We start from the raw sequence: 27,648 nt of genomic DNA on the forward strand, positions 1-27,648 counted from the left end.
GGTTCTGACAGGCACAGAGCCGGAGCGCATTCTGGAGCAGACACACATTCAGCCTCCAAAGGGGCCGACTGCTCAGTGGAATAAGGGAACTGCAAAGACGAGGGGAAAAAAGAAAGAAACCTTTATTTACAGCCATGGGAGCCCCACAGGAGCGCACAGAACACGCAGCCTGGGCACACAGAGTGAACTTGCCAGTCCGGCTGCGTGCGCCTCAGGGCCCTATCCGCACCACCATCACGGTGACGTTGTCTGCCGAGCCCCGCTGCACTGCCTTGTTGGCCAGCCTGTTGCACGCAGCTTCATAGCGGGCGTCTACAGCGGGCTTCCCTTCCCTCGTCTGGATCTTCTCATCCTACCAGAAAGTAAAGGGGCCCGAGCAGACAGGTGATCAGCTTCATGACTCACCACCGGATTGACCCACTGATGGCCACGGCACACGTGCTATCAGGAGGGCTCGGCTTCGGGAGGCAGGTCACTGGGGCACTGCCTCAGGAGGTGGCTAGCTCTTCCTAAGCTCTGCTTCCTTTGCCTACCCTGTCCTTCTGCCGCAATGTTGCTGCCTTGGAGCCAGCTGACCACGGACTGGAGACTGACATGTGAGCCAAATCAAACTTCTCCCCCTTCAAGCCGGGGCTGTCAGGAATTGTGTCCCAGCAATGGGAAAGCTGACCCAAAAGGCTCCTTGTCACTCTCCTTATCACACAGCAGCCAGGGGACAATTTGCTCTTCCTCAGGGGGCCAGCAGGACAAAGTGACCTGAGTCCCCTGGGGATCGGAAAGGAACCGGGGGCAGCCCTGAATGGAGGACACGGGTCTGGGACTTCTGCCACCCTCTCGTACTATTCCTCACCTCCAGGCAGGACAAGATGAAGTTCACGGCTTCTTCTGGGGTAAAGACCTTGAAGAGCCCATCACAGGCCAGCAAAATAAACCTACCACACCAGGAAGAAACATAACCGAGTTTTAGCAGCAAACTCTGTAAGAACAAAATGCCCCAGATGCAGGGGTAAATACCTGTCTCCTCAGTGGCTAATAATTTTTAAGATTTTTTACGAGATCAGCGCTATTTAAAAATAGTTCTATGGGGGCCGGCGATTTAGCTCAGTGGATTTTGCCGCCTGCCGCCCAAGTGCAAGGACCGGAATTTGATCCCTGGTACCAAAAAAACCAAAAAACAAAAATAGTTTTACACATCAAAAGTGGGCCTCCCGTTGTCTCCACCCACAAACACAGCCACAAACAGCTAGTGCTGCACTGCTTTAGACAGAGCCAGGGGCAGGGATGAACCCTGGGTCCATTGCCACAGCCCGGTGCTGTCTCTTTGGGATAAGAAGCTGACATAAGTTCAGGCCCAAGTGAAGCAGCCTTAGGGCTGGGTGCTTTACACCTGAAGTCCAAGACCCCAGGGGGACCCCAGTTTTTCTGGTCTGAAAAGAACACCCTGGCTCTCCCTTTCCAGACCCACTCTCCCCTAGAACGCTGGCAGAGGCCTTGAGCACCACAGCTTCTGCATGGCTGCCCTTGTTCCCCTGGCACAGCTCTGGGTGGCTGGCTGTCTTCCTGCACTGGCGTGCCCGTCTCCTTCCTCCTTAGCCAGTGTGTTCTCAGCACATGGTCTACACTTGGGACAGGGTGGGGACAAGGCCCAGCTGGCTCCTGCCCCTTGCAGTGTGCCAGCTCAGACCCAAAATGAAGCACAGAGCGTAGTCACCACACAGGAAGGGAAGCTGCAAAGGCAGAGCGTGTGAAGCAGCCAGGCCTGGCCTGGGGCTCATGAAGGCAATGTGAAGGGCTGGCTCTCTTCCTCTACAGCCCTGGGAGCAGGGGCCAGGCTGTGTCCAGCCACAGTGGCTGCCCACTCTCCCGCTGGCTCTGCAGCTCACCCGAGTCCCGTTCTCCTGAGCTTTCCTCCGCCCCCACCCCACTGGCTGCCGTGCCAGTCCCGCCAGGCTCCCTGGCACTGTGATCCGACCTCTGCTGAGGGTTGCTCTCAGGGAGGCCATGCCGTGCTGGCACAGGGAAGAGAGGCCCCTACACAGTGAGTCTCTCTCAATCCTCCTTGCCAGGCCCCGCCTGAAGCCTCCCAATTCTCCACCAGTTAGGATCTAAAATTCAAACGGCTCTGCAGAACTGAGGGCCCTGCAGTCTGTCCCCAAAACACCCTGCTTCATTTTCCAACCCTCTCCGTGTCCTCCAAGTCCCTTGCTGTCATTACTGGCACCTGCCTGGCTATGCTTTCATACTGTCACTCCAACACCAGCGTCACTTTCTCCAACAGGAACACCCCTTGCCCCATGGCCACAGCCTCCACACACCCCACTGACTGCAAGCCTCATCCCCAAGCACTAACCGCACTATTTCTGAACCCCAGGGCCCAGGGCAGTGCTGATACTGCTGCAGCCCCCACACACTCCTCCCCCAACCAAGGCTGGACACCAACTGGAAACAACCACATGTGTGCATACCATGCCCTCGGGAAGGCGATTTACCTGTCATTGGGGGTCAGCTGGCAGCGTCGGATATCAGGCACGGATGTAACCCCACAGCGCTTGTACTGCCCGTCCCCAATGGAGCGCGACACCTCCAGCACGCCCAAGACACGCCCATCCCTAAAAGGAGGGGAAAAACATTTTCAGATGCCACCTGACATCTGCCTAAAGGCAGAAAAGAGGTGAGTGGACGATCTAGACGGGACCTCACGTTACTAACCAGCACTGATACTTCTCTATGTCAAACAGCACAGAGACCCAGCCACTAACAGTCCTCCAACTCCATACACTTCCTAAGCTGGCCTCTGTGTGGTTCAGCTTTGCCCGTGCCTCATGCACCCCGTGGAGTCTGAGAACTGGGAAAACCCAACACAGGGGCCCCCCAGTCACACACCCATCCCATCAGCTGGCTCTTGTGCGAGAGATGCCCCAGAAGACCAAGGTATTGCCAACTGCTGGCTAGCAGTGGTCGCCACCTTTCCTTCTGAGTGCTGAACACAGTCCTCAGGGTCAAAGTCCTATGCTCCCAACCCGGACAAACAGGAGACCTTGACGGCTGGCAGAGCTGGGGCCCAGGAGAAGCCCCTGTCATCTCAGAAACCATCTTGGTAATGACATGGCCAGCAGCCCGCTCCTGCCTGACCCGTGACACCCTGCGGGGGACATGTGGCGTGTGCTGGTCAGCTCAGCAGAGCAGACCAGACCCAGGAGAGGGCATAGAAAGCCCATGCTGTGGCCTTCTGCTGAGGGGTCAAGACAGTACGACGGCTCGCTTGGTCATAGCCCCAGGGCCCAGGGGCCCTCCTGTTTCCCACCTGCTATCGCCGGGATGCCACTGCACTCCCCACACACCTGTTCCTGCATGTGTGCATTCTGGGCACAACAGGATCTGGTTTCACAATAGCCCCCCCGCTTAACCAACTGCTGAAAATTCACTCTCCCTCCTTCCTCTCCACGCGTCCCCCTAGGACTCCAAGGCTTACTGGAAGTGGTATTTGGACCCAGGTTCAACCTGCCAGGCCAATCTGCCTGTCCCTGAGTTCCAGACCTCCCAAGGCTGGGCCTCCTGCCCCGACATGCTTGCAGGCTTTGCTGCTTTATTTCTTTCCATTCCATTCTCCGCTCAACCAGAGTAGCACGTTCCTGTCAGTGGACACGCTGCCCAACACAGTCCCAGGCCTCCCTTCAGAAACAGAGAGCAGAGACCGAACCGAGATGGCCTCTTCTTGTGGGCTGCAGGCTAACTTGGCTGCTGAGGACCACTGGAGTGGCCCTGACCTCAGCATCCCTGGCATGGTCAGCCTGGGACACAGCAAGTCACCACCGGGCCTACCCAAGATGGGAAGCTGAGACTGGGCAGCAGAGGGGCCAGCTGCCAGCCACCTGAGGAATGGGAAACACCATGCCCAGTCAAGGACCCACTCCAGCATGGTTCGGGAGATAGTGCCTGGCCCAGTTCTGGGCACAGCACAGACATGTCTAAGTCTAGATGCTACCTGCAAGCTTTTCCCCACCTGTTCAGATGCTTCTTGGTGCAATGAATGCCCTGTGGCACAACCTTGTTCTGTGTAAGAAAGTAGGAGAAATAAGAATACTAGTGCAGATTTGCTTATTTTTCTGAGAAACACCAGAAACAAAACAGCAAAGAGTGAAAGGGACAGCGACAAAAGCAAGACATCTCTAAATATCTCTTTATACTCTAAATCAGGTGGCAGGGAGTTCTCGATTTTTTAATGCAGTAAAATACACGTAACAAAGTTCACCCTCTGAAGTGCCGTCTGGTGGCATGAAGCACATCACACTGTTGTGCAGCCATCACTACCACTACCTTCCACAACCACCTCCCCTCTCGAAGCTGAAGCTGTCCCCTGACACTAAGCACTGACCCTACCCCTCTCTGCCCAACAACCACCCTTCCACTCTAGGAGTCACCCCTGCTGTGGCATGTGCTGGTGGCACTCTCCGTCCTGTCAGACCTGTAGTCGTGTCTGCAGCGCCACGTGGGCTGCTTCCCACTGGTGGCTGTGGTGGGCGCGGGTGCTGTGAACGCAGGTGTACACACAGCTGCCTCTGTCTTCAGTTCTTACGGTATACACCCAGACATGAAGTGCTGGGGTGTATGGCAGTTCTGTTTCTTGTGCATCTGTGGTTGTGGGAATGAACCCAAGACCTCATGTATGCCAGGCCAGCTCTTCTGCTGAGTGACAGCCCCAACCCCATTTTACTTGGAGATAGGGTGTCGCTAAATTGCCCAGGTTGGCCTAAAATTGTGATTCTCCTGCCTCCATATCTATTGTTTAATTTCTGAGGAACTGCTATGCTGCTTTCCACATGCCTGCAACATTTTATATTCCTGCCAGTAGTGCACAGAAATTCCAACTTTCTCACACAATTTATAAAGGAAAAAAGAGCCCCCAGGTGAACACAAACTAAAACTAATGGTAACAGCCAAGGTACTGAAACCATAGTGGCGATAATGACTACCTGGCACACGGTACCCTGATAGTAACTCTTTAGTGAGGTTCGTTCCACGGACAGGAAGCAACAACAGGAAGTACCTGAGCCTCATTAATACTGGTGATTCTGAAGCTCTTTTAGCAAATAGGGTAATGTTATCAGGAACCAAGATTTTCAGCATAAGAGAAAAGAGGTATAAATATGAAGAGGGAAAAATCATGTAATACTAACAAATAGCAGTGCAAACTTATCATTTTAAATATATTGTGTCTCCTAGCTCTGTCCTTGAACTGACTCAGAATTAATGACCCTCTGCTGAAATGAGCATCCCCAGCATGTGGATTCTGGCTCCTAAAAGACCAAGACAAATGTGTGAAAAGGACACAGGAGCCAGCCTGAAACAGCGCCCATGGCTGTGCCCAAGACAACAGAATAGCAAAACGCATGCCTCTATGCCAGAGAGCACATGAGCACACCGAGACCCACAGGCGAGGACACCAGAGGCCTGGGAGTGGACACGGCCCCGCTGAGATCAGTCACTCTGCAAGCAGGTAATGAAGGGAAGCTTCAATGTTCACTCTACTCTGCAGGAGAAACTGCATCAGCCCTGCTGTGGAGGCAGTGCCTTTCTGTCAGAGGGCCTGCTGACAGTGGGAGGGACTGCAGGGCAGGACCATCACTTCTGCATCCCTGATGAAATGAGGACTCAGGGACATTAAAGGACACCAAGGCTGTCAGGTGAAAGGATGACGGGGTCCACACAGTCTGCTGATGACACAGGGAACCAGAGCCCTCTGGCTGGCAGTACCATAGCCAGGCGCGCGGCTTCTGGCACTCATGGGTGGGACAGGCCTGCCGAGGTGGGGAGCTGACATTGTAGGGCACCCCACAACACAGTACAAGCAGTTCACCTGAACCTAAAAAAGACTTTATATCCAACTTCCGGTTTACAGAAAATATTTTAAAATTATACAATGAAGAAACAGGCCAATTTAAAACAGGTGTAATTGCTGGCCTACACTAATATGGTCCAGAGCCTAGTAAGACATTCAAGTGCAAAGTAAATGTGCATACTGCTTAGAATCCAGTCTGAAACGAGGATAGTCAGGCCAACTGGGGAAATGTGATATAGAAAGGGTTTAGACAACCTACTGTAACCTAGTATTACCCTCAGCTGTGAAGGTGGTCGCTGATATGTCCAGACGTCCTTGCCTTCAGGAGATGTGTGTCTAAGTACTTAGGAGTTAAACCACTGTGTCCACAAGTAACTTTCAAATCCCAACCCCCCGCCCCCTGCCCCCACACAGCAGACATGTAAAATGTTAACTGCTGAATCTAGGTAGTAGACAGTGAAATGAAATTTGCTTTACTATCCTAAAGTTTTGTACCATGTTTGAATATCTTAACAAAAAGTGTGTGTGGGGGGGCACCCTGGCCTCAGGTGAGAGCAGGTCGCAGCAGGGCTCTCTACTGCTCAGACACAGAGAGCCACAGCAGGTCCCTGGCCCCTACCCAGCTTCTTGGCATGGGGGTTGTCAGGCGAGACCGCTCAGGCACCTGAACACTGCTCACAGGCAGTGGTCCACAGGGGAGTAGTCATGATGGCAGAGCTCATGGCCTGAAACCAGGACTAGGAGGACACTATCACTGCTCAGGGAAACTGAAGCCAATGTGATCAAAATCAACTTTTCTAAGACAGGGGTTTTAAACAAACTCCAAGAGGACGGACTCCTCTCCAAGGGCATCCCTATACCACTGGCTAAATTCAAATCTGCTGCAGTAACAGATGTCCCTAAGGATGTGCACGGACAATCCACTGCAGTTAGCTTCATGCTCACAGGTTACTTCTCTCTCCAACAGAAGACAAACCTCAGTGGTCACACTGTGCGACAAGCCAGGAAATACTTCTGGTCAAATTCATCATGCAATGCCCGTGAAGCAGAATTCTCTTAAATAAGACAAAAGCTCTCACTTAGCTCCTGGAGAGATGGCAGGGGCAAATCAGAGCAGACACGTGGTCTTCGAAGATTCAGAGACTAAAGGCAGAACTTGGTGGCACGGTCCTCTGTGGCAGGGAAACTGTTCCCGAGGGCCCAGAGGTGTCAGCACACTCCAAAATTCTGTTTTTGTGATGGGGTCCCTATCTCCGGATCCCTGCTGCAGCATCCCAAGCACTGGGGACCACAGGCTCACCCCGCCTCACCCAGCTCTGAAATCACCACGTTGAGTACTTTAGGTTTTCCTCTCTGGGGAACTCACCTAAAACCGTTAACTCACTTGGTGTAACAACTGGCAATGTTTAAGAAGATTCCCAGGTACAGAGAAAATGTTGCAAGTGATGAGCATTAGTTGGAGGCAGGGTCCATCTTTTGGTAAATGTAAGGAGGCGTGTTTCCTGTGTGCACACTGCTTCCACTTGGATATAAATGAAGGCCTACCACAGTCACCCATGGATGTCACAGTGCTAGACCGGAGACGGGGTCTTGTCATGCTCAAGACTGTGACACAGGAGGTTCTACTCCTGGAAGGTCTCAGGGCCACTTCCACAGCCAGCAGCCCCTTCCCTTCCCTAGCCCATCATCAGTCCTTTGGTTACCTGACATTTCCTCCAGCCTTCTGTATTCTCATTCGTTCTTCATACTGGGTTGGATTATGCTCTTTGCTGAGGCTTAAGGCCGCATGTTTCTGGCTCTCCTCATTATAACGACACAGGATTGCCTGGGAAGATGGATATTGTAACAGTCATGAAATGCAATGAGCAAGATCTAAAGTTACCAGCTCCAAGAGGTTAACAATGGAGTCAGTCGCCTGCTGACAGAAGTTCAGAGAATCCTGCATCAAAAGAGTGTCAAACAGCAGTCGCAGAACCTCAGGCTGGGTGAGCAACCCTGTCTCAGTCTGGATTCTGGTGCACACTGGATGATCACAGCCAGTGCTCACCATGGCTGTCACGGCTGTGACATGAAAGGCAGGCACGAGGCTGCATGTCCAAGAGGCAAACATGAGGGCAGGCGCCTGAACCTCTATGTTCTTACCACCAGCAGGTTCACTGTGCAGTGTCACAGAGGACACGGGCCAGAATTCATACTGCCCTGGTTCCACACCTGTGTGTGCGTGTGCAGGCGCTGGGTGTGGAGTCACTTGGTCTAAACACCCATGTCCAAGAGTCAGTCCACCAGAGGACAGAGGGTCCCAGGACACAGACCCCAGCAGGAGGGTCTGTCGTGCTCCCTGCTGCACCCTAGGGACCATTGACTCGGGGATGAATAAATAGACCCCTTACAGGGGTGCAGGTCAGAAGTGTGGGCAGGGACTGTGTGGCTGAAGGAGCAGACTGGCAGGATGACAATGCCACTGAACACCATGGAGTCCACCAGGGAGGCCTGGGGCCAGCACTGCCCTCCACCAGCACCACCAAGAAAGCTGCTCTGGGCTCTCTGTTGGCCCTGGTGGCCTGGGCTTGGTGGCTGAGTAGAGCCTTACTGGTACTTTGCTAGCTACAACTTTCAAGTTATTTTGAAATCATAATGATTTGGAGAGGTAGGCGTTAATACTTCTCACTCAATACCACCTGGGGGGGCTCACAGAAACCAGTATTCTCAGCTACTTGAATACTGATTAAATTCCAAGCCACAGGACCACAGGACCACAAGACCACAGGACCACACACACACACGCACGCATGCACGCACGCACACTGCACACACACAGGGAAAAGAAAGCAGCACTGTTACAGAGCACAGCCTCCCCAGAACACACTGCCTGCAGCATGGCTGCGGCTCCCCTCGCCCCAGAGCCAGACTATGCAGAGCGCCCCTACCCTACCCCACCCCACCAGAAGGCCCCACTGGCCTCGACAAGCCCTAATCCCACTTAGGTCCCCACAAACATGTAGTCACCAGGGTGAGTGTCGCCCAGAGCCACATACCCGACTGTCTCCGAGGTTGGCGATGTACAGGGTGTTGTCCACAGCCAGGACACAGGTGGCAGTGGACCCATCCTTCCAGGCAGGCTTCCTGGAGAGACCAGAAATGCGATCACCACCACTACTCCCACACAGGTGCTTCCCTGACACTCACAGTGAATCTGGGTACAGCTGTGGCACCCGAGTTAAAGGCTTGGTCCCCAGGGTGTGCTATGGGGCAGTGCGACCCGAGGGAGGCCCAGGTCACTGCAGGCATTCCCTCCAGGGGGCCGGGGACCTGCTGGCTCTCTCTCTCTGCTTCCTGGCTCTGACTCAGGCTGCTGCCACAATGTGTACAAGGCCCAAACCAAAGGGGCCAATCCAGCTTGGACTTGAAGTCCAGTACCTTACGCCAGGCACTGTGTCAGCAGCGATGCACAGCAGGCTGGACTCTCCCTTCAGAGCTTACCGGATGGCAGGCACTGCTCACACAGGGAGTGTTACCAGTAAGCCTTGCCCCGAAGACTGGAACTGTGGTCAGGAGACTGCTGCACAATTATACTTACTGGCTCGAAGCCTGTTTAAGGAACTCCTCGTCAGTATGCTTGAAAGTGTCCAAAAGGCATCTCTTCACGGTTTTCTCTACACTGACCACATCTCCTATTACAGAGGGCCAAAGAACACAGTCTCTCAAGGAGGGAAGACTGCCCTCCCACGTCACTTACGTCCTGCACTCCTGCACATCAGAATCAGCTGACTTCTATGCATGACCAAGAACAATCTATTCCTTCACCTGTAAGGCTGTACCATGTGGATTGGATTTACTAGCTTCCCCAGCAGCAGAGCAGGCAAGACACTCACTGCACCCTGGACAAGTCACAGGAGATCTGAGAAGCGCCACTTGGACCACAAAGCACAGCCACACCCTCAGCCTCAGGCCACCCTGCCTGCCACTCCACTCCAATAGCTGGGCACAGTGGCACGCATGCCTGTAACTCCAGCTGCTCCGAGGCTGAGGCAGGAGGCTTGTGAATACAAGGCCAGCCTGGCAGCTCAGCAAGGCTCTGCTGGATGCAGCTCAGTGGTAGCACAACCGTGTGTTGACCCCCAGCGCTGACAAAACTCATCAGTGACTCCTCCCCAAGCAAGACACATGTCCATGCAAGCCTCAAACAAGCATTAGCTGATTTAGTTCTCAGTCTCACCTTTAGGGAACTTCCTGATCAAGTTCTGATGCAAATTCTGTGCAGCAAATTTGGAAGCTCGAATTCCTCCATGTCCATCAAAAACAGCAAAATATGACACCCGAGTACTGGAAGAATTAACTGAGAATCAATGAAATTCTCACAGCAAAGATCACGCTTCTTCATAAAGCTTTTAAAAGCTCATCTCAGATAAGGAACTGAGTAAGACAGGGGTCACACTGCTAAGACACCAGTCACCTGTCACCATGGGAAAAAGCTGGACTACTAACTGAAAGAAATGTAACTCTCACAGCACGTTAAGAGGCTAAAAGCCCAAAGCTGTTTCCAAAGACCCAGAGACCTGTTGCTCGGACTTTTCACTGAGGGTGAAATCAAAGTCAGAACCTTTTCCTATTTCAATCAGACTTACTTAGCTTTAAACATTACCACAGTCACTGATCCATGACAGCCAAAAGTGGCTTTAAAAGATCAACTAAATTTTGATTAACATCTAATTCTTAAAGCCTATCTTACCAGTTTTATTCCTATACCCCTTTCATGTTTTGCCAGAATATCTACGTGTATGGGGTAAAAAGCAGTAAGAAAACGGTTTCAAGGAGAAAAGAACACAGAATGGCTAGGAGAAAGGACATTTACTCTGCAGAGCCACTCTTCTCTTAAACTTTTTGGAATTCCCTTTCAGTACAGGACATCATGAGCCACAAGAAAACCACCCTCACCTGGTTTACAGCTCAGCTCTGTCACCTACAGCCTGCTGTTTTCCGGGGCTGCAGTGCTGGTAAAGTGTGACTTGTGCTCCCTCAAAGGATGTGCTTTCCTGGGCTCTCAGTGATTCCCGGGGCTCTCCAAGGCCCCTATATCCCCCACAGTCGGGGCAGCCATGCGGGTGGGTGTGCATGCATCACCTCTGCCCATGACCAACTGCTCAGCAGCAGCATGGCCCCCTCTTCTTTACAACCGCCTCTCAGCTACTGGACAGAATGCACTGGCATGCAGTAGGACAACAACCAACTGGTGCCATGTAACACGTAGTATACATGTAATTCCAGATCATGGAAACTATACATATGTAGATGTGACTACACAATATACATTACTGTGATGTACAATGGAGTGTGTTAGCAGCCACTTCATGTCCTACCTTCTGGTTTTTTTCTCTGGGCCTTAGGCTTCTCAAAGCATTTCATTTCAGTTGGCACAGCTGTAGAAAACTGCTAACTGTGTTTCTCCTCAATACCATTTGAGACTTTTTGTCCCTTCCGGGCTTTGGCTGCCTAAATCACTTTCCCTCGTGCCAGTCAGACTTTAATTAATGGCTCCCGGCACTACTTTCCAGGACCCAGATTAAGAAGACTACCAGAGGCTGCCCCATTCCTGCCCCATGGCAGTCAGCAGACACTGACATTTCAGGACTGCCCCTGGCCTGTCAGATGCTCAGGTGCCACCAGCAGCCTCCTCCCCCAACTGTGACAAGAATCTCCTCAGACACTGACAAATGTCTCCTGGGGGGACAAAAAACAGCCCCAGCTGAGAACCACTGATACAGAAGGAACTCAGTCCAAGGTGTCACTCAGAACAGTTTAATGTTCACTAGTTTCGCTGGAGCTGGACACTCACATGAGGGACGAAGGGGGCTTGCACTCCTCAGTGATGTCATTCAGGATGACGTGGGCATCCTGCATCTCCTCCCTCTCACCCTTCCGCTCAGCCACATAGCCTTTCAGACCAAAGATCATCGAAGAGCCTAGGAAAAGAAAACAAAAAGCCAATACAAAACTGTGCCCTGCCTCCGGAAGCCCTAATCCCAGAGCAAAAGAGAGGAACAGCGCTGCTTTACTCTACTCAGCGACCTCCTAATGGTGCAGTGCAAACAGACAAGCAGAACCTCTCAAGGCACGTCCCCAGCTGTGAGTCTGTGACCGTCATCAGAGCTCTGTTGGGCAGGCTGACGGGGGCAGACAGGGAGAACAGCCAGTGCGCACAGAAGGCCTCTGCCTGAGGATGACAGCATCAGAGCACCGGGGCTGGGCAGACGTGCCTGGCTCAGTCAGGGGGGAAGGGCCCATGAAAATCCAGTCAGGTGATAATTTAATGGTGCCAGAAAAGCTCTTGCATTTAGAAAAGAGTTTGTCCCAAATGTCATGTTAGGGACCCTGAAAACATGTATTTTCATGCTCAAGGCTGGTGAAATGTCAGCAAATGGTTAAGGGAGTTGCTTTTACTTCAACTGAGGAAGAAAAGAAAGGAGTCTAATGTAGGCACAGAACCAGGTTACACTTAATATGTTCATGACAGGGTCGTATACAAATGCTTGTGCCATCAGTGGGACCAGATCAGGCACCCGATGAGACAGTCAGGCACATATCACCAGTGGTCCAAGTTGGTGGGAATGTGTTACAGGCCAGGCCCGCTTAAGTTCGTTTTCTGACACCTGAAGCCATGTAAGTAATAAAACAAAACTCTCAAGAGAGCCGTTCTGTGGGAAAGGCTGAGGTGAAACCTACATCTTCACAACAGAAGCGGATCCTTCCATCCCCTCCCCATGCACTCCTACAGCCCTCAGTAAAGTAATCTATAGAAAAGACAAAGCAGTCAATATGGGAAACAAAAATCCACAGCTATTTCTTTTCTGTTGATGCTAATCAACATGGTGTAACCAAAGACTGGGAGTCACAGAGAGACTAAGCAGTCAATAAACTCGCCATTCCCTATAGAAAGCGGAGAAAAAACTCCTGTGCTTCATAACCCTCAAGGAACAAAGCAGTGTCCCAAGTTAGGGTCAGACATGCATGAAAAAAGGCACAGCAGAAAGACCAAAGGCAGCCTTGGACACTGTCCACAAAAAGGAAACTACCCATTTCTTAGGTTCAGATGTAAAAGTGTAATTACAAAGCTGAGATTATTTTTGCTCTGGGTTGTTTTAAAATATGAAGTCTAATACATTTGTTTTCAAACTGTCTGAAAACCTTTACAAACTTTCTTTTCCACAAGCTCTTCACTGCCATTCTTCTCTTCCTCGGAGGCTTTCCTCTTTGCTCCTTTCCCTTCATGCTTTACCATCTGGGAAATTGATGCAGCAAGAGAATCTGGAAGTAAAGGAAAAGCCAGAGAGAAATACAACTGTTGACTGTCAGAAACTGTCACTACCAGACTAAGTTCCATCCAGACATGGATAACACTTCAAGCAAGGACCAGCAGACACAACAGTTAGGCAGACTTGGGAGGAGGACATGGGCAGTCCTGGGGCCCTACAGTCAGAGAACACAGCAACATCTACGTCCTGAGTCACAGTGACCCTGAAAATACCTGTACAACAGGCTTCTCAGTAAAAAATTACAAATTTAAAAATATAAAAATTTACATACATACTTCTAGCCTGTAACATATACATGTTTAACATCCAAAGACTCTTACTGATAAACAGGACCATTTCCAAAATCTGTAAATAAATGGATATACCTTGTACAAGTTCAAAAAAGCAGCAAGTGTTCAAAAAGGCTCAAAATGAGATAAAAGGCAGGCTTTACCCAAGTCTAGCCTGGACTCCTGCAGCCTTCCTCCCTCTCTGTACTCGAAGTCACACCTCAGGGTACTTGCAGTGCTTATGGGCTCGGTTGTGGGGAAACACTATTATCTCAGGGGGGACAGGTACTCCCAAAGGGGACAAGTACTCCAAATAGCCTACAAATGGCAGCCCCGTCCTAGCAAATGGGCCTACATGTTCTCTGCACTGAAGTATAAAAGCACCATGTACTCAACTACTCTTTCCAGACATTTCCATGCTAAGGAAAAATAAAGTTTACTGGAACTTATTTTAGGACCCAGTACATGGTCAATTTTCATAAATGGCTCCTGCCTAAGCAGAATTCTAGCCTTCTGCAAGGTTGTGTATATGTGTGTGTGTGTATATATGCACCTCCCAAATCCTAAGCATGTTAGCAGTAGTATGTAAATCTTCTACATGTTTACTGGTTTATTGTCTCTTTCCCTATAAATAACTAAGAGATAACTAAATTGAATCTTCATTTCCCTTGTGAAACCCATGAGGAGCCTTGTTTGCAGTGGTGAACCTTTAACTCAGAGCAGAGCACTGTCTATGCTGGGAAGTTTCAGGCTAAATGGGAGGGAAGACCATGCTGTAATTTTGGATATGAGTCTAAGGCCCTGAGAACTTGAACATTCTTAGGTAAGTGATCGCAATACTTTTTCTAAAATACAGGGAGTATCTAATATAATCTTTCTAGGCTGATCCAATTGATTTCATGGTAATTAATAATACAAAAAAGCTAGTTGGAATAGCAGCACATCCTCTATTTGACAACAAAAGGCAAGTTTTATACCAGAAAAGTGCACAGAGCAGAGGACCACCTGCACCTCACTGCCCCCACCACCTCACAAGGGCAACTCCAGTGAGACAGAATGATAAATCTGCGGTCATGTGTTCCATTCTTCCCTTCTACACAACAGGGACACAAAAAGAAGATACTGTCAGGAGCAGGTAGAGACTATGCTAATAGGCTTCATACATTTGGTCTGTTAAGAACAAAACAAGGCAAACCTGAGGAAGAGACTAAATTTTTTAAAAAGGTTCATAATAGGGCTGAGGCTGTAGCTCAGTGGTATGGCAGTTGTCTAGTAGGCTCAAGGTCCTAGGTTCAATCTTCAATATTGCAAAATAAGTAAGCTAAATTAGAGATTAATGCCAAGGTTCAGAGTAAATTACTGAACTCTTCATCCTTAAAGTCAGTTCCAGTAAGCTGAGAGCCAAGAAGTTAACAGCTGGGCATGATGGTGCACACACATAACCCCAGCACTGAGCGAGGGTAAGGCAGGAGGATTATAAGTTTAAATCTTATCTGGACAACTCTGCAAGACCCTGTCTCATAACTTTAAAAAGTAAATTAATAAAAGGGCTGGTGATGTAACTCCATGGTAGGGTGCCCCTAAGTTTGATCCCCAGTATCACACACACAAAAAGAGATAATCATCAAAAAGTGGTATACTATGGAAGTATGTACATTTTTGCTTCCCCATGATGGTGTTTATTCAGGTTTCCAAAATCCTGTTAAAAGCTATACATAAATTCTGCCCAAGAGGGAAGTATGTTATTTCCATTGGCACCCTGGAATATGTTTCCCTCTTACCTGACTCGCCACTGCCTGCAGGAGGCAGATCATCGAAGAGCAAGGGTCCCCCAGATCCTGAAACACAGCAGAACACTGAGTGAGCCCACGGAGAATCCTAAGGCTTATGTTTCAGAATCCATCCCACCAGGACACCTATGCAGGTTATAGAAATAAACTCAGAACTCTTGCGTCAATCCAGTGGCAACTCATACTGCAGTAACATCTTGAACCTACTTTAAAGTCCTTTCACTTCAGAGGAAATAAATTCTGCTTTGTAAAGTTGAATTTTATTTCAGCTAGTAAAATCAGTTCTCAAATGAACCAGAGAAAACTGCTCAACATTTTTAGGCAGTACTTCTCAGAGCTAGTGACTAACAGATTTTTCTGCCTTACCTGATGCCATGGATTCAAAACTTAAGACAGTCCAACACCTAAAACATCTGTGTGTTGAAAATGGGGGAAAGGGAAAAAGTTTGAGACAACTACAATCCCAGGATGAGCAGAGACGTTGACACACACCTGGGAGAGCCTGAAGACTGTACCTGAGTCAGTACTGCCGGCCGGCGGGAGGCCATCAAAGAGCAGGGGTCCTTTCTGAGCTTCTTTCCCTAAAACACAAAAACCCTGCTTAGATACCAGATGGTCACTGCCAGGATGGACTTTCAGAGGGAAATACAGAGTGCTTTCCACTTTGAGACAAGTTTGCTATTATACTCAAATTCCTTCCTGTTGGACAAAACTTATTTTTAAAAAGTACTTTCCAGATAGCTATTTTGTATGGACCTTTGTTTCCAATGTTATAATCAACATAAAAGCAGTGAATGAAGCCTCATCAGGCATTTGTAAGATCTGCTGGGTATTTTGAGGAAAACAAATATCTTTCCTGTTAATAGGAGTTTCAGGCAGTCAGGATATGTGGCCTCAAGAGACAGCCAGGGAAACATTTTATCTAAAAATCTGAAGATTTACAAGCTGCAAAAGTAGATGTCTTAAATTTCTATGTCCCATTATTTTTTTCCACATAAAATTTAACTGCCACTCCTTCACTCTCTAGCTTTTCTCCAAAATTCTATTTAAGCTATTAAACATATGAGAAGGCACAGAGGAATACAGGAGAAACAAAGCACTGAAGATGGAAGTGGGGCGGTTCCCTCTACCCATGGTCTAACATTCCAGTTTGTCACCTGAGGTCAACTGCAGTCCAAAAATATTAAATGGAGAAGTACAGAAGTAAACACTTCCTGTTGCCAACTGCACAGCACTCAGAGTAGTGTGCCAAAAGCACGTGCCATTCCAGGCCATCCTGACTGGGTTGTGACTCATCCCTTCATCCAGTGCATCCTTGCTGTATGTGCTACCCGCCACTTAATCACTTGGGAGGCACAGTCACTCAGTAGCCCTCTTGGTTGTCAGGTCCACTGTCCCAGTATCTCACTGCTTGGCTCACATAACCTTTATTTTCCTTAATAATGTCCCCAGGGTATAAAATTTCATTACAATATATTGCTATAATTGTTCTTTCATTCCTGTTGTTCTTAATCTCTTTTGTATCTAATTTACAAATTTAAACCTGTCATAGATACATATGTATAGAGGAAAACAGTCTATATAGAGTTTATAACTATCTGAGGTTCAAGCATCTACCTGGTTCTTGGAACATATCCCCCTCAATAAGGGGAAGGTACCATACAGTACATTTACCTCCTACAAAGTTCAATACACTGACCAAACACAGAGGCCATGTCCCACTTCTCGTTCCTTGGAGATTAAGTATAAAAATATACACATTTAAAAACCAATTCACTTAGGGGCTGGGGATTTAGCTCAGTGGTTTCACTGCCTCCCTTGCAAGCACAAGGTCCTGAGTTCAATCCCCAGTACCAAAAAAAAATTCACTTTAACAAATTTATATCCTTTAACATGTTCATGACAGGGCTGTGATTTGTATGTCCTGTTGCTGGGTGCCCTGAACAACCAGTGGTACACATACCATGCATGACTGTACCACTTGTATCATCAGTGATACAAGCTGCCCAATGGGACAGTCATGGATGTGACTGAATTTAACACATATTCGGAACATGTTAAAAGAGGTTCATCCATATTGTCTTTTTGCCTTGGTGCAGAAATAAGCCAGACAGCAATTCTCTTTTAAAAAGAAAAAATTTAAATTAAAAATTATAAACTCCAGGGCTGGGGATTTAGCTCAGTGGTTTCGCCACCTGCTGGTCAAATGCAAGGACCCGAGTTCGATCCCTGGTACCCCCCCCACCAAATAAATAAACTCCAAGGGAAGAAATTTATTGAGGGATATTTAGGCCAGGAGTACCTAAATACTATATATACAAGAAGTTCCTGAGTTAACAAAAAGCAACTCTTTAGCTTTATGGGTTTATTATAAATGGAAAAATATATCTTAATACCTTAAAATCACCCTAAACAGGGCCGGGGATTTAGCTCAGTGTTTTGCCTGCCTCACAAGCTCAAGGTCCCAACTTTGATTCCCAGTATCAAAAAAAAACCCAAAAGAACTATTACCACCAAAATCACCCTAAACGAATAAGAGGAACTGCAAATACTTTCAGTTTTCTCACAAGTGACCTAAAGACCCTATGAAGTGTGAAGTAAAGTCCTTCCCTGGTATCTGATAGAGAATGGTTGCAGGACTCCCCACAGATAACAAAATCCAAGAATGCTCAAGTCCCTTATGTGAAATGGGACCTTATTTGCCTAGGAACATCTTCCTGTATACTTTAAATCACCTCTACAGTTTGTGTAACACCTAGTACAATGTAAACACTATATAGTTGTTAGAAATACTGTTTAGGAAAGAATAATCAAAGAAAAGTCTGCACCTATTCAGTACAGATGAAATTTTTAAAATTTTCGATTCATAGTTGGTTGAATCCATGCAGATACAGAGGGCTGACTATACTCAAGACACAGGACACTAAAAGGTACCATGTCCTCAATACATTAACCCCCCTGTAGAAATCTACTATTCTAGCAAGTCACTTCCCAGGTGACTCCAAACTATGCTGGCCTACAACCAAACTACCCACTCTCCTTAGACTCCAAAACTGTGTGGGATGACTCGGCACAGCCCCACATCATACAGTGGGGCCAGCAAACAGGGACCTTAGGAGAGGGAGTGTATGTTACAGGGAAGACATCAGCCTGAAGAGCAATGAACCTCTCTCTCCACTTGTGGCATTGTGAATTAATAGCCCATCTAAACAGTCTGCCACTGCCACTGTCCAACGAAGTAGTCTTCTTTACCCATGCAATAAACACCCTTTCAGTTCTTGTGGGCCATTTCCAGCTTAGTGGGCCCTTCCTTTCACTACAGCACTAAGATAGTTCCCCAAACTAGCACCATCCCCAGAGAATGCCCTGACCTTCTTTCTGACTCTTGAATACAACAAGAGGGACTGCAACTGAACACAAAGAGGCTACCGTACATTTTGCTGGCCACAACTGAGAAAGGCTTGGAAAAATGGTATGGGTACTGTTTGTAAGGCATTATACTATGTTAACGCATTTAACACTTAAAATAGCAAGGTAGGCACTGTTATTATTTACTGAGGAACTGAGGTCAAATACCTGCCCAAGATTAATGGACCAGGAGGAGTGGGAATTCAAACCCAGGTGGCTGGCTTCCTAGTCCATGCTCTGAAAAGGTGCCTTCGAGTAGAAGAGCACTACAAACGGCATCTCTCTAGGAACTTCACAAAGCGCATCGTCTCACCCTCACAACAATCCTTCAGGGATAATCCAGAGGCTCTGTGAGATCCCTGGAGTACCTTTTGTACCATCAAACAATCAAACCACATCTGCATATGGATGTTGTGGGATGGGGTAGCAGCACTGGGGATGGAACCCAGGGCCTGAGCTACCCTAGCCCATTTTTTATATTTTGAGACAGGGACTTGCTAAATTACCCAGGCTGGGCTTAAACTTGCCATCCTCCTGCCTCTGCCTTCCAGAGTACTACTGGGATTACACTCACAAACTACCACACCCGACTGCACTTCTTAAAAAACAAAAAACCCTTTAGATGACTGATCCTATTCATATAATAGAATTTTTTTTTGGTACCGGGGATCAAACTCAGGACCTCGAGCTTGCCAGGCAGGCGTTATGCCACTGAGCTACATCCCTGGCCCTGTAATGGAACTTCTGATTAGTCAAACCCTTATGTTCTATTATGAATAAACAGAAGTTCAAAGTAATGTGGGTTGTTATCATTGGATAAGTACGACCTTGACCCAAAAGTGTTGCCCATCCAGTTCTAAATAGAACCCTAACAAAGAATGAAACATGACTGAAAAAGTTTTTCCATTATAATCTTGCCTCATTTTTTGTTGTTGTTGTCCACATTCTAAAGCTAAGTGTACAATAAATTTATGAGAAAAATACTCATGGGTCAATCATAGTCAGGCTAAGATTCCTCTGTATAAAAAAATAACAGATCGTAAAAGATTTTGCCTACATTGTTTTTAATTCTTGAATTTTCTTTCAACTACAAAAGTAACACAGATGTTTCCTAAACATCACAAGAGCATTACAAAAAAAAAAAAAAAAAAAAAAGGGCAGGAGATGAGGGTTGCTCTACCATGATCCCCTACCACAGCAACACTGGTATATACTTCCCACTTTCCTTTACGCTTACATGTATGTGTATATGCATTTTCATTTTTAGAAGGTAGAAAAATAAAAATAAAAATAAAACTTAAAAGGGGCGGGGATTTAACTCAGTGGTTCCACCGTCTGCCTTCAAGCACAAGGTCCTGAGTTCAATCCCTAGTATCAAAAAAATAAAATAAAATAAAAATAAAAATTTTTAGAAGGTAGAAACAAACTCCACACAGCTCATTCACATCATTTAACAGGCCAAGCTCTAGGCCAATGCACCTGACCCTGATTCATTCACTGACAGCTGCATACTATTCCACTCATTTGCCTGAGTCCTTCATTGATGTATTCAGAGTGATGCATTCAGAGTGTTTCCAACACCTTGGGTGAGAAATAATGTCACAAAAAACAATTTTACACATATATTCTTGGGGCTGGTACAAAAAAAAAATTACATATATTCTTAATCTGCCAGACTGCTGGTCAAAGGATATGAGCAATTTAAATTCCACAGAAACCAAAATTTGTTCCCCCAAAGCTGTGATAACTTCCACTCTCAACACACTTTATGAAAAGTTCCTTTTTCTATACAGTACTTTCACCAATTCTGCTAATCTATGGGTGGAAAAATATGGCATGTCAGTGATTTGACATTCTTTCCCTCAGTGACTAGAGAAGCTGAATTCTGGTCAAGATACATCTTTTGAGCATTTTTCTAATGGGTTATCTTTTTCTTATTAATTTTGTGAGACTTTCAACGTATTAGGTATATTAACCCATAATAATGAGTATTGTAATTATTTTCTCAGTCTGTCTTTTGCCTTGGTGGTATCTTTGTCCAATGAAATTTAAAATTTTTACAAATTCATTCAAGTTTTTATGACTTGAGGTTTTTCTTGCTTAACCCTGTAGTTTTGCAATTAATTTGCTTCTTCTAATATCTCAGCCTTTATGCTTGTACTGTATCTCCAACTTTTTTTTGGTACTGGGGATTAAACTCGGGTCCTTGCGCTTGCACAGCAGGAGGTGAAACCATTGAGCTAAATCCCCAGCCCTATCTCCAACTTTTTAAAAGAAAATTTTCAGAGATCTGCCAAAAATATTCAGCTGACCACAAGTTCTGTTTATTTTGTGTGCTGGGGTTGAACCCAGGGCCACAAGCATGTCCTCTACACTGAGCTGCACCCCCAGGGTGACATCAGTTTTACATGTACAGGTGCAGCTAAATAAAACTGGGAGCCAGTGACTACTTTGGAAGCAACTTCTAAGTCAGTTTTTTTATTGTGTGTGTGTGTGTGTGTGTGTGTGTGATAACAGGAATTGAACCCCTTCACGCTGAGGTACATCCTTAGCTCTTTAAACTTTTTATTTCAACACAAGCCCTGGCTAAATCACTACGTTGCCCATTCTGGGCTTGGACTTTCAATTCTCTTTAACCATGGGAATGACAGGAGGTAGCACCCTTTCTCAAAGAGGGAAACAGTCACTGAAGGCACAGGGTTAAGTAAGTGAAGAGATGGGCTTAAACCAGACAGTTACATTTCCCAAACCCCTCTTTTTGGAGCCTGTGAAAATGACTAGGTCTTGTATGGTTCCTTGAATCACCTAAGAAATCTGTGGCACCTGCATATCATGGGGAAAGGCCAGGGTGCACTTTAGCCATCAACATGATTTACTGAAACAAAGTATGGTCTGTAAATAATGACAGTATTTTCAGAAAATGTGAAATCTGATTCTATTCTCATTCTAATGATTTTCTACACCTGTCAAATCTTATCTTGTTGGTTTTAACTGTCTGTCAAGGCAACTTTGGACCCCAATTCTGTCCCTCATTTCAGTACTTATCCCATCAGCTTCCTGTCATCTACAAATTCTCAAAGCATGGATTCTTTGCTTTAAAAATATACTCAGGGGGGCCGAGGATTTAGCTCAGTGGTTGCACCACCTGCCTCACAAGCACGAGGATCCAAGTTTGATCCCCAGTACCCCCCCCCATACACCCAGAGGCCAGGGATTTAGCTCCGTGGCACCGCGCCTGCCTTGCAAGTGAAGGGTCCTGAGTTCGATCCCTGGTACCAGAAAAATAAATAAAAATACACTCAGGCCGGGTGCACTCAGGAGGCTGAGGCAGAAGGATCGCTGTGAGTTTGAGTCCAGCCTGAACTACATGGCAAGACTCTGTCTTTAAAAAAAAAAGGCCACTCAGCCAAGGGTTCAAGTTGTTCAGGTACAGTGTGATGTAAGGGGCCAACCCCCGAGAGCAGACCCAAATTAATTCTGGGTAAAAAGTAACACAGACTAAAATGACAGTTTACAGTCAACCCTGTGAATCCAAACTCTGCCCCAAAATACATTCAGGCAGAAGTTGTACCCCACCAAGAGACAAATGGCTGCCTGCACAAAGCTAGTTTTTACCCACAACTGTAACTTAGAGTTCTCTAGAAACGAGTAAGTGCACAGACTCAACAGTTACTTAAATGCTCCTGTCCGAGCAGATTGGTCAGCGGAGAAAAGTACAGTAACAGTGCTATTAAGGGAACAAGGGCAAAAGAATAGAACTCCAAAATGGCCCAATGAAGTCTGGCAGCGCTATGTGAAAAGCTAGAATCCAGGCCCTGAGGAGGGCAGAGCCTCTTTCCTGCGGACGAAGCCCCTCTAGTGCCCACTGCGCGTAGCTCTGGCGGGCTGGAGCACCACGTTTCTTCCCCCAGATCTACGCAAACGACAGGTCTCCCCATCTCAGAAGCCCAAACGCACCCTGCCCTTTTCCCCAATCTCTCTCGCTGGCCTTGCAGCCTCGCTCCTGGGGCGCTCGGCAATTCCCAGTCATGAACTCTTGCCAGTTTTAATTATAACCACTAGCGCTCAGAACTCAGCTCTCTGAAGGCAAAGGCTGCGCGCTCCGACTCCTTGCTGCACACGTACCCCAGCGCTGTCCCCAGACCCCACGAGTGGCCAGCCCAATCTTCCGGGCTAGAGGCGCAGGGTCGGAACCCAGCCCCGAAGGATTCCAAGGCGTGGGGCCGCGCGGGCCTGGGAACGCGAACTTAGCTCCACCGAGTCGCCCCCCTGGAGTGCAAATGAGGCTCTGGACGACGCCTGCAGGCGGGCACACCGCGCGACCCCACCCCGAGAGCTGCAGTGCGGGCTTGCGACGCGGGTTCTCCAAGGCCCGAGCCCCGCACCGGCCTAGGGCCAAGACCGCCGCGACCTGGGGGAACCTGGGGCCCGGAGACGCAGGCCTAGGGCCACGCCCGCCTCCCGAGCTCGAAGCCCCAGGGCCCGCGGGTTCGGGGCGAGCGACGCGGCGGCGCGTCCTTCCTGCGCGGCGAAGATGGCGGAGGCGAAAGAGCTCCGTGACGCCGGGCGCGCGCCACTGCAGGCCCCGCCGCTCCCTCAGGCCGCCGCCCTGCCTCCCTCCTTCCCCGCGTCGCTTACCGGCAGCCACGTTCGGCGAGCGCTCGGGCTCCGGCAGGTCCCCGAACAGGTCCATGGCACAAGCGGGGCGGCGACGGACGCGCGGCCCGAGGAGAGGCCGGGCTCCACACCCGGGCGGCGGCGGCGAGGCGGGCGCGGCGGTGCCGTCAGTCACCGGGCCGGCCCGGGACGCCACCAATAGGCTCGCGGCGTGGCCGGCCGCCCCAGAGTGCCGCGCGCGGAAGGGGCGGGGCGCGCGAGACGCACGCGCAGAGCCTTCGACGAGCTCCTCCCGCGCAGGCCGTCCTGGGGCTTGGTAGGTCCCCACGGGCTCTCAGTGCTTCAGCCTTGGGCGAGAGAAGGCCTGCGGCCCCTTGGCGTGGACACGCGAGTTCAGGTTTCGTTTTGTTGTCGGCCAACAGGGCCAGCCCAGAGCGCAAGTAGGTAAGGCCGAGGGCAACTCTAACGACCCAAGACGTGCAGGAAAGCTTTAGGGAGCGTCTGGTATTCTCGCACTGCCCGACATGCCTCGACCTCTGACCACTTTGGAGACTGAGAAACCGAGGATGGAGCAGCCCTGTGCATCGGGACGGAAACACCAACACTGTAAGGAGCACGAGCCAGAGGAGGCCTCCTGGGCCTGTCTGCACCCATCAAGCCTCAACTGAATGACCCTACGCAGCCGCGGAGGAGGAAGAGCAGTCACGGACCGGCCCCAACGAGGCCTGCGTGTCCTGTTGAACATAAACTATTTCTTGCAATGTCGATATCAGACTGTGATGTGGATTAAGACGGAAAGCAAGACCACGCCATAAATACTGAACACAGACCAAAAAACCGCAACATTTCTAAGCCACAGAAATGACCAGACGCCTGCCATCTCGGCTAGTAAAAGTGAACGCTGCTTCTTTACCAATTACAGGTTTAGCCTTTGGGTCGTGTCCATGCTTTCTAGATTTCTCTATCAAGAAATTCAATCGTGGGTCCAGGCTTTACCTCAGTGGTTCCGGCGCCTGCCTCGCAAGCGCAAGGTCCCTAGTTCGATCTCCGGTACCAAAAAGAAAAAAAGAAATCCAGTCGTGGAGTTAGCTCCTTTTCCTGAGATCCAAGCCAGAGTAAAGCCCCACTTCCTTAACGTTTCCCCAAAGTAAATGGACACAGACTCAAATTTTACAAGAGCTTTCCAACATCCCTCTTGATCCAATTGCAGTGAGTAACCCGGCCGTGTTCCTGGTGCTCCTCCAGCCTCCCCTCATCTGCCTGGCTGTGCACCCGCCGCTATTCAAAACCATCGCTGCTCTCTTCTCACCTAAGGCAGAGAAACTGCTTCTCTGACAGCAGAAATACTGAAGTAACAGCATTCGGTCTCCATTTCCATTCCTTTCTCCCACTCAGCCCACCTCAACCTAGCTTCACCCCATCTCTTCTCCAAAACAACTTGCCGAGCTCACCATGAATAGTGACTTCCTACTCACAGGGCATGGAACTGACATGTTCAGTCATCATTTTGTATGAATTCCAGTGGTATTTCACTTGACCTCTTTGAGTCTGTGGGACACAGCACTTTCCTAGTCTTATTCCTGTTTGGCCGGTCCATCTCCGTCTCCTTTATGGCTGAACTGCTTAGCTATTGATTGATGGAATTCTTTAAAACTTGATCCTGAGTCCTCCTTCCACACTCTCCCTTGGTAATCTCATCCATACCTGGCTTGAATTATCACTCATCTGAATCATGATTTGTTAATTTATGTTTCCTGCCACCTCCAGATCTGTATATGTGATATTTCCTAAATCACTCAAAAGTACTTTATCATGTTCCCAACTGAATTCATTCTGTCCACCCCACATCCTTGCAACATGTTCCTCTTCCAGGATTGACATTTCCCTCTGTTCCCACTCCAAACACCTTCATGAAAGACAGACTCTAAGATGGATCCAAAGGTCATCATGTCACACTATTCAACTCATATGGTACCCTTCTTTTGGATATGGGTGGGACTTGTGACTTTCTCTGGCCAATAGAATCCAGCAAAAACAAAACAAAACCACCAGGATGTATGTGATTCCTTTACATAGATTTGTGATAGAGTCACCCTTATAGGAGACTCTCCCTCTTGCTGGTTTTAAAGAAACAAGTTGTCATGTTGTTGGCTGCAGTGTGGAAACAGCCGCAAAAAAGAAACAGCTTACAGCTGACACCCAATTTGCCTTTCCCCTTCCCTTTCCTTTCCTCCCCCTCCCCTTTTTTTTTTTTTTTTTGAGACAGGGTCACACTACATTGTTCAGGAAGGTGTTAACCTTGTTATGTAGCCCATGCTGGGCTCCAACTCAAATTCATGACCCTGTCCTACCTCAAGCTCTCTACTGCTGAGATTCCAGGTGTACACCACTATGCCTGACTGAAACAGGTTTTCAAGCCAAGATCCTACAGGGAACGGAATTCCGCCAACAACTACGTGAGACTGGAAGTGGCTCCTTCCCATCAAAGTGTAGATGAGACTCCTGATTCAGCCCCTTGACTGCTGCCTTGTGGAGGACTCCGTTGTGCCTCAAGGTTCAGAGCATGGAAACTGGGAGATGAAGACAGTAAGTTTGTGGTGATTTGTTTTGCACCAGTGGATAATGAATGCACCTGCCATTACCATATCCTGTCTGTGTTATCCCCCAAATTCCTTTTGTATCCCCTCAAACCCACTACTACTGCTCCTGTGTCACCATATCACATCCCCTTTGAGATTTCTTCCTCATCCTTTTATCTGTCAATCCCTTGTACTTCTCTTTGTCTCTTGTCCCAGGACATTTTCTCATGTGGGTCTCCTAGTTTGGAATGTTTTATCTTTCTGTGTAAATTCCATTCATTCCTTAGATTTCACCTGGGTCATTAATTCCTTGGGAGAACTTTTCTCGAGAGTTTTGACTAGTGAAATCCCATTTACACACTCTTATAGCACCTCTCCTTTATCACTTGTGTCACAGTTGCCATTGTGTACTTAATTATGCAGTTGTTTCATTAATAACTTTATCTACCACGTGGGAAGTCAGAAACTATGCCTGCTTTTGCTCATTACTGTACTTCCAGCACCAGGCATGAAACAGGTACTCAAAAATATTGGATGGATAAGTAAATAAAGTTCCACTTTTTTTTTTCTTTTGGTACCAGGGATTGAACTCAGGACCTTGTACTTTGGAGGCAGGCAGCAGAACCACTGAGCTAAATAAATCCCTGGCCCTTAACATTCCACTTTTGATGCAGTTACACATTGTGTAGGATTGGGCAAATCCATAATGACATATACTCACCATTACAGTTAAGTATTTTCATTGTCCTAAAAATGAAATATACCCTTCCTTCTCAACTATTCCCTGGCAACCACTGATCTGATTCCTAGTTTTGCCTTTCCAAAGTATCAAATATTTTGAGCCAGGTATGGAGCATTTCATAAAGAAATGCTAGCAGGGGCTGTGGCTATAGCTTGGTGGTAGAGTGTACTTGGCATCCACTATGCCCTCCTGCCAATGTGCACCTCACCTTGTTTTGACTCTCTCCTGCTGATTGTTAAGCCTTGTGTCTTACACACTAATGATTGAGCTGAGTCTGCTCAGAGGCCCTGCTCCCTCAGGGGTGAAACTGCCTGTTGAATCTCTTCTGGGTTACAGCGGACACAGGCTGCTCCCAATGGAGCTGTTTTCTGTGTGCCTCAGCATGATGTGCCTCCTCCCCTGACCCTTCCTGGGCCATGGGGCCTGTTGAGATCCCAGCAAGGCTGCAAATCTTGATTGCTCTGGTAGAGCACAGGGACAGCAAGCTTCCAGAAGTCCCAGGAATCAGAGCATTGGCATGGACAGGAACGAAAACAAAGCACTTCACACAGAAAGTGCTGTCTGAGCCAGCCTGGAAAGCCAGTCCAGAGAAAAGCAGTGTGGGAAACTAGACATAAGGATCGAGGCCCAGTTGACCTTCCCTGTGGACAAGCAGGAGGGAACAGCAAGGTGTTCCTCCTTTGGCAATGTGCCAGCATCCCAAGTTCCATAGAAGAGGTCAACAACAGCTGAAATCTAGTTTGCAGAAATACCTGGGTACACTTTGCAAGTAATGAGAAACAGATGGATTGTCCATTAACCTAATTGCTTGCTCCCTTGCCCAAGTTAAATAAAAGCAAGGTGAACCAGATGCTCAGGGCTCTTTGTGCACTGAAGGCAAGAGCTCCGTGGGCCCTCTTTCAAAATTATCTCTGTGTCTTGTCTTTAATTTCTGTTTGCCCCTCTGGTTAGGCATTCCTAGCAGGCTGGTTTCCTGCAGAGCAGGGAGGTGGCACCACAGCTTGGCAAGAGGCTAGGGACAGAACATGGCAACGGGGCTCAGAGGTAATGCTAAGTTCTGAGCTGGCCCACGGGAAAATTGGGCAAGTATACTT

The 27,648-nt window shown here is 48.3% G+C and overlaps 1 protein-coding gene across 5 annotated transcripts; it reads right to left on the reverse strand.

Moving 5' to 3' along the window:
• Positions 1-104: 104 nt before the first annotated feature.
• Positions 105-23,406, reverse strand: Ilkap (ILK associated serine/threonine phosphatase). Of its 5 annotated transcripts, XM_021247309.2 has the most exons (13): positions 23,255-23,327; positions 15,724-15,789; positions 15,575-15,621; positions 15,200-15,256; positions 13,022-13,141; positions 11,673-11,799; positions 10,056-10,162; positions 9,417-9,510; positions 8,875-8,962; positions 7,543-7,664; positions 2,490-2,609; positions 851-932; positions 105-352 (listed from the first exon to the last, which is right to left on the reverse strand). In XM_021247309.2, the coding sequence occupies exons 3-13, from the start codon at positions 15,582-15,584 to the stop codon at positions 212-214; spliced, it is 1,068 nt and encodes a 355-aa protein (XP_021102968.1). In that variant the 5' UTR covers positions 15,585-15,621; positions 15,724-15,789; positions 23,255-23,327; the 3' UTR covers positions 105-211. The 5 variants fall into 5 exon arrangements, with proteins under 5 accessions (XP_021102968.1, XP_004868460.1, XP_012922417.1 ...); XM_004868403.3 differs by lacking the exon at positions 15,575-15,621 and having other exon boundaries at positions 23,255-23,406; XM_013066963.3 differs by lacking the exon at positions 15,575-15,621 and having other exon boundaries at positions 15,701-15,789; positions 23,255-23,390.
• Positions 23,407-27,648: the final 4,242 nt, after the last annotated feature.

The sequence above is a fragment of the Heterocephalus glaber genome, unplaced genomic scaffold (genome assembly GCF_053883595.1).
Source record: "Heterocephalus glaber isolate CG9 unplaced genomic scaffold, H.glaber_assembly_v1.0 deba00001004, whole genome shotgun sequence".
NCBI lineage: Eukaryota > Metazoa > Chordata > Mammalia > Rodentia > Bathyergidae > Heterocephalus > Heterocephalus glaber.